This window comes from Nicotiana tabacum, chromosome 22 (assembly GCF_000715075.1).
Source record: "Nicotiana tabacum cultivar K326 chromosome 22, ASM71507v2, whole genome shotgun sequence".
NCBI classification, from domain to species: Eukaryota; Viridiplantae; Streptophyta; class Magnoliopsida; order Solanales; family Solanaceae; genus Nicotiana; species Nicotiana tabacum.
Genome location: NC_134101.1, coordinates 102526591 through 102540813, shown reverse-complemented (window position 1 = coordinate 102540813; position 14223 = coordinate 102526591). Strand labels below are relative to the sequence as shown.

The 14223-nt window shown below is 34.4% G+C and overlaps 1 protein-coding gene across 1 annotated transcript in view; it reads left to right on the top strand.

The window, feature by feature from the left end:
* The first annotated feature begins 299 nt into the window (after positions 1-299).
* The window catches only part of LOC142176002 (intermembrane lipid transfer protein VPS13-like), a 36267-nt gene continuing 22343 nt past the window's right edge, over positions 300-14223 (top strand). Inside the window, exon 1 of the mRNA XM_075243026.1 lies at positions 300-423. Within this exon, the coding sequence (XP_075099127.1) occupies positions 300-423 (124 nt within the window). The remainder of the gene's footprint in view (positions 424-14223) is intronic.

Here is a 14223-nt window from a genome sequence, read left to right as displayed (position 1 = left end):
CAGCTATGAAGTGACTCATTTTAGCAACTCGCAGTATGATCTGCTTCCTGCCTGCCTGTCTCATAACCTTGAGGGGAGCATAAGGGTATATTCCCCTTAACCCAACCAATACCAAGTGTGGAACATCCCTAGATCTGATGATGAACTCGTCGGTAGGGACCAATCGAACATCCATTGAACCTGATCCTCGGTCAAATTGTTGAAACACTGCACCCATCCTACAGCATCCTCTAGTTGAGCAAACCTGTCTAGGATATAGGTCATTTTCTTGGGATGATGGAAGGCTATGTGATCATTCCATGGCCTTCGCGGAAACTCTTGACGGTATTGACCCTTTTGGAGATGTTCTAACAGCCAAACTTGCAGCAAAAGATTGCAACCTTCAAAGTATTTGTACCCCTTCTGGCAGAGCTCCAAGGCCCGGTATATGTCTGCTATGATCATAGGGACAATAGTATATGTCTGTCCTTCAATCCCCTCCATCAAAGTTTTGGCCACCATAGCCAGTGGCCAATCTGGTGTGGATTCTATCTCCTTGGATCGGGAACACTAACATATCGCGGGCCTGGGCCTGGACCACAATACAGCCTTAGGTTTAATAGACATGCTGAAAACAAGAAGCACATAGGTCTAAATTCATGGAACTAGGCATGTGGATTAAGAGTAATAAACATGAAGCACATAGGTCTAATTACAACATATTGAATGATGGCAGAAGTGGAGATATACCAGTTAAGAAATAGCAAACAGGAAGTTGAAAGTATGCAGGATCCAATGGTCTAGCCTTGGCTTTCAGCCGGCTAGACAGTGTAGCAAACACAAGTAACAGAAAGGTTTGAATGAGAGCAAGAGCTGGTGTGTGTGTGTGTGTGTTTCTTTCTGAGTGTTCGTGTGAGTGTCTAAGTCTATTTGAAAATCAGAACAAGAAGGGTTTTTATAGCATGCAATAGGGTAGGTCACATAAGGTAATGAATCAATCACATATACAAAAGGTATGAAAAATCAATTAGCAATCAGTCAGGAATCAATTAAGAGGACAAAATCAAATTAGTACCACTTAATTTAAGGAAAAATCTCAAATTCAATCCGTAATTAAGAGCAAGGTTAATAAGGTAAGAAACAGTTTCCGGAATCAATTAGGAATCAAGACACACAATCAAGCCAATAATACGGATACATAAATAGGGTAAGAACAAGTAAAACATAAATAAGGAAATATAGGTACTAAATTCAAACACTAATTTAGGTAAGTAAATCAATTAACAACTTAATTGATAGAGTTAAAGGTAACGGGCAAAAGACAACAGGATAAATAGTCAGAGAATCAAAACCCTAGAATATGTCAAATGCATAGAGACGAAACTCAGAAAGGATCGGTCGAAATAGTAAAGAAGAAAACCATAGTTGAAAGCATTTAAATGTCTAAGCATTTTCATAGAAAATTCGTTAGAGATCAAAACCCTAGGGTAAAGAACATAGCCATGAGAATCAGTCGAACAAACAAAGAAAATTAGGGTTAAACACTTTTAAAAAAATTAGTATTTTCATAAGCTTAAAGGGATGAAACCCTAGCTTTAGAGAAGACAAAAATCGGTTAATAATGAGAAAACACAGAAAGTTTTTAAAGAGAAATAACAAAATAGACTTAAAACTATCTCAGATCTACAAGGATTTGAACGGATTCGAGTAGCAAGAGGCTAGGGTTTTAAGAGAATGACAGAGATGAAAGAAAATCTAGTTTGGAACCATAGATTCGAGCTATAAATACGAAGATAATAGAACTCACAAACGGAGATGACTGTAGGTAGATTCATAAACGGTTTTGAACAAATCTGAGTTGGATCTCTTCGAGATTCTTTCATAAAGCAACAAAATCGAATAACCAGAAGAGGTAAAAGGCCGGTAGGGGCTTGAAATCACCGAGGAACCCTATAGAATGGGTAGTTTTCCTGGTGATGACGGTTAGGGTTTGAGAATGTCTGAGATATAAGAGAGGAGGAGAGGATTCAGAGGCGGTGCAAATGAGAGAGTGAGGTAGGGTTTTGGGGGGGTGGCTTAATTAAAAATCGAAAGAGGGTTTTGGACCATTGATCTTTGAGATCAACGGTCAAGATTCGTTCCGGGTTGGGGCGGGTTAGATAGGAAATTGGGCTAAGGTTTAATTTGAATTGGGCCGGGGGATCCGAATTTAAACATAATTAAAGGGGCTATTTGTAAAATACCCAATTTATTAATAAAATAATTTGTAAAAATAGCTAATAAAATGATAAAAATGATTTTTATGTATGAAGATGATTTAAAATAATTACTTAGTATTATAAAAATATAAAAGATTATTTTCTGTATAGATAATGTAATTATGCATATGCACAGGCTATTAATGCAAAATATACAGTTATAGTCTTAAAAATGTAATTGTAAAAAATACAATTAAAATATTTGAACACTTATATGAGTATAAATGATGAATTTAGATGATTAGATCATCATAAAGTAATATGAGAGATAATTATTTAATATTTATATAATTAAAAATGCAGAAATAAATTAATTTAAGGCCTTTAAAAATTATAGAAAAAATTGTAAAAACACTTTTGCGTGTTTGTAAATGCATGTAAAATATTTTGAAACTATGTATGCATATTTAAAAATATATGAGGGAAAAATTGGGTATCAACACTCCAATCTCCTAGCAATCCCCACTACCTACTGCTATACGATGTCTATCTCCAGCTCTCGGGCCATGCTAAAGCTGATACTAGGGTTGAGCCCCTCAATAAATCGACGAACCCACTCTCGAACAGTAGCAACCAAGGCTGGTGCAAGCCTAGAAAAATCACTGAATTGGATTGCATACTCTGACACGATCATAGAATCCTAGCGCAACTGCTCAAACTCTGTGCGCCATGCATCTATGAGACTCTGGGGAACATACTCCCTCAAGAACATATCTGAGAACTGATTCCAAATGAGTGAAGCTGCCCCGGTCGTACTACCCAACTCATATGCTCGCCAACACTGATAGGTCGCTCCCCTAAGCTAGAACGTAGTGAAAGCAACCCCACTAAACTCCACAACACCCATAGTACGGAGGATACAGTGGCACTCCTTAAGAAAGCTTGGGCATCATCTAACGCCAAGCCATTGAAATTAGGAGGGTGGTACTTCTTGTACCTCTCGAGCCTGAGCTGCTCCTCCTCAGAAATTTCTGCCCTAACCTCGGGCTGAACTGGGGCTACAGGCTGTACTGGTATGACCTATGGAACCTGGTTGACCTGAACCCGCTGCTTTGGGACACAGGCAATGGGAGTTTGTGCTCATCCCCCGGCCTGAGATATGGCAGGAGCAAGTGGTATCAACCCTGCATGAGCCAAAGTACTGAACATGCTCAAAAACTACGCGAGGGTCTCCTAAAGAGTTGGTGCAATAACAGGCATCTCAGGTACTTGCCCTCTAACTAGAAATACTGGTAGCTCCTCTGTAGCAGCATGTGCGGGTTCTCTGGCTGCACCACATGGACGTCCTCAACCTATACCCTGGCTTCGGCCTCTTGTAGCTCCAGCAGGAGGCGCGGGTGTCTGCTCATTTGATCTGGTTGTACGTGTCCTCACCATTTGTGAGATAATAGAAAGACATAAGTTTAGAGTCCTGAAGTCAACAATTTTCACACGATAAGGAATCAAAGAAGTGAACTTTTTCCTAACAGTTCCATAGCCTCTTGAAGATAAGTGCAGACGTCTCCATATCGATCTGCGAGATTCTACCAAACATGTTTGTGACTCATAACACCTATGAATCTAGAGCTTTGATACCAACTTGTCACGGCCCTAGTTTCCCTCCGTAGGATGTCGTGACGGCACCTAGTCTCTAAGACTAGGTAAGCCTAACAAGTATGTAGAATAACTAAAATATTAAGCTAAAACTCAAAACATCCAAAATTGTAACAAATAAAATATGCAATTCAAAGTATAAACAACTCCCAAAACCCCATAAGTCACAATCTTTAAATAAGAATACTAAATATCTCTATACATCAGAGTATAATAAGGATAAGAAAACAACATAATAAAGATAGAGGGGGACTCCGTGATCTGTGGACGCTGGCAGATATACCTTGAGGTCTCCATGTATGGACTAGCTCATTGATATCTACTTCGGTAAGAAAAAGCTAGATCTGCACAAAAAGATATGCAGAAGTGTAGTATGAGTAGACCACAACGGTACCTAGTAAATTCCAAGCCGAACCTCGGTAGAGTAGTAACAAGGTCAGGTCAGGGCCCTACTGAAAATAATATAAAACAAGGCAGGAGATATAATGATATAATAAAATGACATAGAAGTGTAACAATAGAAGTCCATAGAAGGTAACAACACGAAATCAAAGATGACAATTACAATACCTAAGGAAGCAAGAATCTTACAAGTTAAGGAACAACAACAACAAACAATACAACAAATAAAGGAATTCAGCAGGGGCACTCCCGAGGTACCGCCTTGTAGTCACAAAAGTAAATATCTCACAATCCTTCCTTATAATAACAACTGCATGGACGAAACATCGTGCCACAATAACAATCTGCAAGGTTCAAGCCTCGTGCCACAATAACTATCCGTACGGCAAAAACCTCGTACCACAATAACTATCTGCATGCAAGAAACCTCGTGCCACAATAACAATCCGAACGGTAGAAATCTCGTGCCATAATAACAATCCATACGGCAGAAACCTCATGCCATAATAACAATCTGCACGGCAAAAACCTCGTGCTATAATAACAATCCACACAGTAGAAACTTCATGTCATAATAACAATCCGCATGGCGGAAACCTCATGCCACAACCAAACAACCACCTCAACAATAATCACGGAAAAACAAAACATACCAAATGAAATAATGATATTTCAAGCAAAGAATCCTACAGTTAAAGAATGAATACGAACTCAAGGAAACAGGTAATTCAACTAAGCATGTTGTACAAATTGCAAATAAGAGATAAGACACATAGGCATATGAAATTAGGCCAAACATGATGACTACAGCTGCTAGAGTAACTCAATTAAGGAAATAAAAGGAAACTACTTAACAAAAATCAGATTTTCAACATTTAGCCTGAGTACGCACTCATCACCTCACGTGCATGGCCTTCACATATTGCAAATTACCGTATCAGTACCAAATCTTAAGAGGAATTTCCCAAACACAAGTTAGACAAGTTCAAACCTCGCTCAATCAATCAACAAAAAGGCCTTTCCCTCGATTTTCCAACATTTGCCAAATAATGCCGAAATGAACTACGGACCCCCAAATCAACATCTGGATAGCACCTAAGACCAAATCACCCTATAGAGATATTGGTACTTTCAAAACTCCATTCCGGAGTCGTCTTCACACAAATCAAACTACGATCGACTCATATGACTTAAACTTCTAATTTAGGGACTATGTATCTTAATTCTCTCCGAAACCAAAAACCAAACCTCCCGGAAAGTCACGTAGCCACAATATAACACAAAGAATGCAATAAATAGAGGGTTAGTACTAATTCACTCAAAACAACTAGCTAGGTCATTACAGTTGACTTTGTTGTTACCGGACTCAAACTTTTATTCCGGAAGTTGGAATAGGTCTGTTGTGTCATTTATGACTTGTGTGCAAAATTTTGAGGTCAATCGGAGTTGATTTGGTGTGTTTCAACATTTGGTTTTAGAAGTTGGAAGTTCAATAGTTCATTTGGCTTGAATTGGGGGTGCAATTTGTGTTTTTTGATGTTGTTTGATGGGAATTGAAGCTTTGACTAAGCTCTTATGATGTTTTAGGGTGTGTTGGTATGTTTGGATGGGGTCTCTGGGGACTCGGGTGAGATTCGAATTGATTCGGATTGAGTTTTGGCCTTTTAAGGCTGCTAATCTGGTATATGCTAACCCGACAGGTCGTTTTAAGAATTAGTGCCCCATTCGGTGACTTAAGGTCTCAAGAAACTTCGTATCATGCATTATAACTTGCGTGTGTGGTCGAGTTTGGTTTCGGATAATTCAGAATTAGTTAGAAGAATGAATTTCATGCTTGAAACTTTAAGTTGGAAGAATTGACCAAGTTTGACTTTTGCATATTACCTTGGAACGGAGTTCTGATGGTTCCGTTAGGTCCGGGTGGTTATTTTGGACTTGTGCGTATGCCCAAATTTTCATTTGGGTATTCCTAGAAGGTTTTCGCACTAGTTGGCGAAAGTTAGAAATTTGAAGGTTTAAAATGTTCATAAGTTTGACCGAGTTGATACAAGTTGATTATGTTGTGATGATAGTACATGTGATTTTCTGTGTGATTGGGTTGTTGTTATGCGGAGTATAAGCACGGCATTTCACCGTTGTTGTTATGCGGAGCATAAGGATGGAATTTCACCGTTGTTGTTATATGGAGCATAAGGGTGACATCTCACTGTTGTTGAATGCACGGAGTAATATGGGTGGCTATTATGTTATTGTACAGGCGGAGTGATAAGAGTGGCTATTATACGGAGTGATACGGATGACTATAAGAGAGATAAGGGTGGCTAATGATATTGTCAGGTCGGAGTGATAAGGATAGCTATTACATGGAGTGATACGGGTAGATATTACACGGAGTGATACGGGTAGCTATAGGATAGATAAGGGTTGCTAATGATATTGTCAGGGTGGATCGCTATATGTGGCTACTATAGAGATAAGGGTGGAAAATATCAGGGATGACGTGTCACATTTTGAAGGCATTGTGGTGCTGAATTTTGTGTGATGGTGCGATTTTTCTTGTGTTTGTCATACACCTTACGTTACTTGTTTTGTTGCTTCGATAAGCTACTCGATGTCTTTGATATTACTTGTTGACTTGGGATACAATAGTACACTCGCACAAGCATACATCATAGCATTACAGTTATACAAGTTCAGGAGTATGAAACTTGAAATTTATAGATTATGCCCATGTGCTCTTGTATTATCCGTCTTCATGTTGCTTTGAGCCTGTGACCTTGATGGGCGGATTGTGATTGTGAGCATGTGATCATACTGGACGGATTGTGATTTTGAGTTTGTGACCATGCTGGGCGGATTATGATTGTGAGCTTGTGACCATGTCGGACAGATAGTGATTGTGAGCCTGTGACTATGCCGGGCGGATTGTGGATATGAGCATGTGATCATACCGGGCGGATTGTGATATTGGCATGTGAGTTTTCAGCGGTTGTGATTCGAGGTGTGGGTTAAGGAACACAAAGGACAACCAATGACTCTTGTATTAGAACAGCTTGATTAATTGGTTGTCCTTTGTGTTCCTTAATTGGTTTCAATGATACTTCACGGTGTTCTTATTGCTTTACTGTTTATATCACATGTTTATTTTGTTACCATTTAATGATTTTTGTTTTCCATTATTAGCTTTATATTTCTATACTGCATAGGTTATTTGTCTAGTGAGTGTCTTGACTTGTACCTCGTCACTACTCCACCGAGGTTAGTCTTGATACTTACTGGTACCGACCATGGTGTACTCATACTACACATCTGCACATTTTTGTGCAGAGCCAGGTATTGGAGATATTAGACTCGGATAGAGTTAGCTTGTTGATCACGGGGATTAGAGGTAGAGCTGCTAGGTCGTCGTAGTCCCTTTGGAGTCCTTCCCTTATATTGTACCGTCAGCCTGTCATTTGAACAGTATTATATTTCATTCTTTGAGATCTTCCATGTACTTTGCTGGAGTTCATGACTCTGTATTACCAAATCTTGGGAGGTTGTTATGATTATTGTCGCGTAGGCTTATCCCGCTTTTATTTCGAGTATTTATTTTGAACTATGTTTCAATTTGTCATTGTTAAAACTACTCGATCGTGATTAGTAATCGGTTTACCTAATCTTAGAGACTAGGTGTCATCACGACACTTGCGGTAGATTTTTAGGTCATGACAAAATCTCCTAAATACGTGTTATGTGGTTGGCATTGAGGTGAAACACATGCTAGATCACGGGCATGTGGGCGTGCACCGTGGTAATTACGAATTAGTTGATTTTGTGGCACTATATAGTTATCAATCTTGTAGTTATTCATATAATTCCTACGTGTTAGAGTAATTGAGCTGTGATCCATCTTAGAAATTCTGTTTAGGCTATATTCTTATTCTGTTGGGATCCATTGAGTCATTTCTGTTGTTGAGTTAGTTGCTTAAATTGTAATTATGTACTCAGTCACAATCATTCATTTGCATATCATATCTCAGTCTCTATTATCATTTGTTGTTACATCATGTTATCATTATTTGGGCTGATTGGTATGAGATTTGTGAGCCCGAGAGATTGGAGAGATTGATGACTGAGTGGGGACTAAGAGTCGAATTGTGAGTGACATTTATGAGATTGGGTTGCACGCCGCAACAGGTTTTATTGACACATTTATGGGATCGGGCTTCGTACCGCAGTATGCCTATTGGCTTATAATAGCACTTGGGCAGGATCCATCCCTCCGCATTTTGACATACCAACAGTGAGCGATGGTACCATACAGTGTTGAGTGATTGAGTGTGTTGAGCGATTGAGTGTGCTGAATGATTGTGTGTGCTTGGTGATACATTACGTGTGACATGCATATTGACATGTAGACATAGAGATACATGAGTTTACCATTGTGATGCATTACATGTGACATGCATATTGACATGCAGATATAGAGATGTAACATTCCTCATGCTAGTTATACTTGGCATATTTGATCAGTATTGAGCTTAAATTATTAAACTTGAAAGCATGTCTACATTTTTGTACGAATTGATTATGGAATTTCTCTGAGTTATTACTGTGATTTCCCTGTTTCATTTGTACTGTCATTATCTAGATTTGGATTGTACCTTTCTGAGCTCATCACTGCTTTAAGCCCAAGGTTAGTTTTATTACTTATTGAGTACATTGGGTCGGTTGTACTCATACTATACTCTGCATTTCGTGAGCAGACTCGGGTAAATCTGGACACGGTGGTTGCTAGACTTGGTGCAGTATTTGCTTGGAGACTATTGAGGTAGCTGCTATGACGTCCGCAAACCTCGACTCTCCTTCCTTTCAGTTTTATTTTGTACTGTTCTATTTTTCAGACAGTTGTATTAGAGATTTAGACTGTGTTGGCACTTAGTAGCTCATGTACTCGGTAACACCAGGATTTTGGGGTTTGTTGTTATTGAGTTTTAGTTGTTTTATCAGTTATCTATGAGATATTTCTAATATTGAACTTGTTAAATCATGTTTTTAATTCAAATGTGTAATTATTATGTGATTGTCGGTTTGTCTAGTAATATCATATGCACCATCATGACAGGTTGGGATTTGGACCGTAACAATTGATTCGAGGAGCGAGTAAAGAAGCTTGACGAACATTTCCTAAAATCTCATTATGGAAAAGCTAGAAATTTTATTTAGCTTTTGCTTGGTCTATAAATTTAGAATCAGTAGGAGTAAATTCAAAACTTGCAACACAATAGCATTTAATTATGGATTTCCGTTATAACTGCTGCAATTTGCTTCAAGAGGATCAATCCTTATATTCGAAATTTTGGTAAACCGTTTTGAGTATATGTTTAGAAAAATAATGGAGTCTTTAGTAGTTCTTCAAAATTCTCACTCTTCTATTATCTTTGATCCTTATCCGATTCTTGGAACTCAGAACGAGAATTAAATATTCCAACAACGCTAACATCCTCGTTATTGTGAGAATTAGACTTTATACCAATATTTAGCTTCATCGAGCTTTTATTTCATTTTAGATTTGGGAATATTTTATTTTATACCCATTAAGCCCAAACTATTTACCCTGTAATACTCAACCCCAAAGAATTTACTTTTCCTACTTATACGGTCTAAACTATTTACCCGCCTACCCAATCCCCTTTCCTTTTTCAATTTCTCTAAACAAGCAGAGTCCCACACCCCAAACCTTCCTTTCTCCTTTCAAAAAAATATCCATAGCTTAGTCTTTATAGTGGATGATAAAAATCTAGTACAAACCCATGCATTTACCCAATTTTTTTTAAATATAATTTTCTATATAAATTTTAAAAGATAAGTTTTCATATTATTGTACATGAGTTTCACTCCAAAATCCTCTTTCTATATTAGTTTTTTTTGTGTGTGTATTTATTTGTATTTCTAAACCCATGTGTTACTGTGGTTATATATTAAGTTTCCCAGATCCGTTTTTTATGTGTGTATGAAGACCCACCATTGTTGAGTTTGAAGCTCCTGAATTTGAACTTTTATTTTGAAGATTTATTATTTGATTCGATATGGGTGCTATAAAATATTACTTGCAGTACCTTCAAGTAAGCTTCCCGGATATGAATTTTTATGTGTATTTGAATATCCACCATTGTTAGGCTTGAAGTTCTTGAATTTAAAATTTTTATTTTGAAGATTTCTTGTTTGATTCATAGTAGGTGCTATTAAATATTGCTTATAGTACCTTCTGGAAGTTCATACGGAAATTTGATCGCATTTGGAGCTGATTTGAGGTGATTGAGATTGAATTTTTCAGCTGAAGATCGAAGAAGAACATAGTCACCCAACAATATACCGCTACAATATATAATATGATGTGAATTATGTAGCTATACTGTAACAGTGTACTGTTATATTATACAATATACTACAACAATATACTGTAATCGAAGAAGAACACATTTATCTAATAGTATACCGCTATGGTATACAATATATTGTAAGAGTATATAGCAATACAATAACAGTATACTCTTATAGTATACAATATATTATAATGGTATACCATAATAATATGCAATATACTGCAGCAATATGCGACAATAGTATACAATGTAACATAATAGTATTCTTCGACTCCTATTTGTTGAATCAACTAGGTGCTATTGTTCAAAGCGAAAGTCATGGTTATAGTAAGATTATACTGTTATAGTATACAACATAACAGTATACCGTAATAAATAAGTAATTTTTTATATTTTTAAAATTTTTCCAACTAGTTCCTTGCAAATATTTTCTTAAATAAATTTATTGATGGAGTTCCATGAAAATTATATTCATTGTATAAGAAGTAGATGTCGGAAGATATAAAATAGTAGTATACCTATTTGGTATATTTCTATGCAGTTTTGGTATACTATATATATTTCTCTTTTTTCTCTGTATTTTCTTTTCTTTTTTATTTTTTAAAATATGTGTAACTGTAAATACTAATATGTCATTTTATTATACTAATATGTCATTTTATTATAATGATATATAATTTTGGATCCTATGCGTTAGAAATATTTATAGCAATACACATATTTTTAAAAAATAAAGAAAGAAAAGAAAATATAATGAAAAAAAGAGAAGAGGAAACATGTATAATGTATAAGTTGTTCTAATAATTAATTTAAAGAAGAAGAAAAAAAGAAGAAAAAGAAAGACAAATAGTATATTATACTATCAGTTATATTAAATAAGGTGAATAAATATTTATTATACCAGTTATCTTTCATTATTTTATCAAAAAAACAATAAAGAAAAGGAGCAAAAAAAAGTAAATGTAATTGGGTTATGTAGAAAAAAAAGTAAAAGAAAAAAGAGCTAAATTAATTTAGAAAAGAAAGAAGAAATAAATAAAATGAACATAAGGAAAGAAAAAGAGAAAAAATAAAATAAAAGAAAGGAACCAAAATTGAATATGGAATCAGATTATTTGAAAATAATAAAATAAAGAATAATGTGATTTAGAAAAAGAACAAAAAAGAGAAAAATGGAAAATAAGAAAAAGAAGAAAAAAGATAAGGATAAAAAATAGCCAATTACCCACAAAAGCTACAATGGGTCGAAAAAGTAATTAATTTAATGGGTAAAAAAAATAAATGGATAGACAAAGGTAATTAGTTTGGTTTTTATGGATATAACTATAAAACTCCCTTTAGATTTCTGCCATTCATAAACGAGAATTGCTCGATGAGGATGGATGGGAGTGGCGCAAGAGCTACAAGAAGGATGGAGGAACTACTTCAAGAGTAAGTCCGAAGTACACTGGGTTCGAGGTCGATGGTAGAGCTCGAAGTTAGAAGATCAAAATGACCGACGGATGCCGAGGCCGAACATGACCGGTCTCGAGATAATACCGTTATGGATTTGTAACAGAATGAGCAAGATTCCTGTCATGTCCCCAAAATCGTGGCGTAAATCCCGGAATAGATTTGTACGAATCCGTAGTAGGCGGTTAGACAGCTGTCCCAATAAGATTCTTTACTGTAAATAGAAATGTACCTTATTTAGGGTTGCCCTATTATATAAAGGGGACCTCAATCATTTGTAACCATCATCAATCATTGACAAAGAATATACTCTCTTACTTTTTGGCACATACTTCATCAGAATTAGTCTCTTTACTTAATTGTTCTTGCTTTACTGTTCTTAATCAACCTCGAGGCCACCTTAGCTCGAGGTCGAGACTGTCTTGCACACTGGTTTGATTTTACTTATTTCCTTCACATATACGTTAGTTTTCTTGGTTATCTATATATTAGTAAAAGCCTAAAAAAAAGGCACCACATTAATCCAAGTGGTGGCCTAGAAAAAAGCCACATGGCATAATTAGTTAATAACAAAGAATTTATCTATTAAAATATAATAAAAAAAATTAACTACCTATATTAACTACTCAAACATGGGTGAGGGGTGGTTTAGGTTAGTTAATTTCTTTATTTCCCTTTTTAAAATCATTTTCGTTTTTTTAAAATAAAAAGTGTATTTATTCATTAAAATTCAAACAATATTATTGAGAAAAATATAATAAAATTTAAAATAAATAAATATTTTCAAGAGTAATAAAATATATATCTTCTATTATATTACAAAAAAATTAGCAGACAAAAATATTAAACAAGTAATATGCAAATAATCTATCTGTATATTATTAAAAACCAAAGAAAAAGGCACCACATTAATCCAAGTGGTAGCCTAAAAAAAGCCACATGGCATAATTAGTTAATAATAAAAAAGTTATTTATTGAAAATTAACAAAAAAAATTAACTATCTAAATTAACTACTCAAACAAGGGTGAGGGTTGGTTTAAGTTAGTTAATTTCTTTATTTTATTTTTTAAATTTTTTTTCGTTTTTTCTTTTTCACAATAAAAGTGTATTAATTCATTAAAATTCAAAAAATAAATATTATTGAGAATAATATAATAAAGTTTAAAATAAAAAAATATTTTCTAGAGTAATAAAATATATATCTTCTACTATATTACAAAAAAAAATTAGCAGACAAAAATGTTAAACAAGTAATATGCTAATAATTTCTATTAGCAATATAATTATACTAAACATTGGATAATATAATAAACAGAAATACATAACAAAAAAGTTATTTGATGACTATATAAGTCCCTTTAATTTAATAGAGATTTTATTCATTAAAATTCAGACAATAACTATTCTATTTATATAGAATAAGAGAAGCAAATTATTATGATAATTCCAAATATAACATAAAAAAATTAACAAAGTGACAAATTTTAGGGCAAAGCTCTAACAAATCTGGAGATTCAAAAATTATTAAAAAAATGATAAAAAAAAACACAACGAAATTAACTATCTAAAATTAAATATTCAAACATGAGTGATATAATAAAAATAAGTACATTAAAAAAATTATTCGGTGACTACATAAGTCCCTTTAATTTAATCGGGAATTTGTTCATTAAAGTTCAAACAATATTATTGAGAACAATAAAGTAAAATTTAAAATAAAATTATTTTAAGAGTAATGAAATATATATCTTCTATTATATTATAAAAATAAAGTAGCAGCGAAAAATATTAAATAAAGTAATATGCTAATAAAAATTTCTATTAACAATGTAATAATACTAAATATTGGATGATATAATAAAGAAAAATACATAACAAAAAATGTTATTCGTTGTCTGTATAAGTCCCTTTAGTTTAATAGAGATTTTATTCATAAAAATTTAGATAATATCATTAAGAATAACAGAATAAAATTCAAAATAAAAAAAATATTTCAACAGTAATAAATTACTTATATTACAAAAAGAAAGCGAGTACACAAAAATAGTAAACAAAGTAATACACTAATAAAATTTTCTATTAACAATGTAATAATAATAAACAATGGATAATGTAATAAAGAAAATATAGAACAAAAAAGTTATTTACTGGGTATATAAGTATCTTTAAT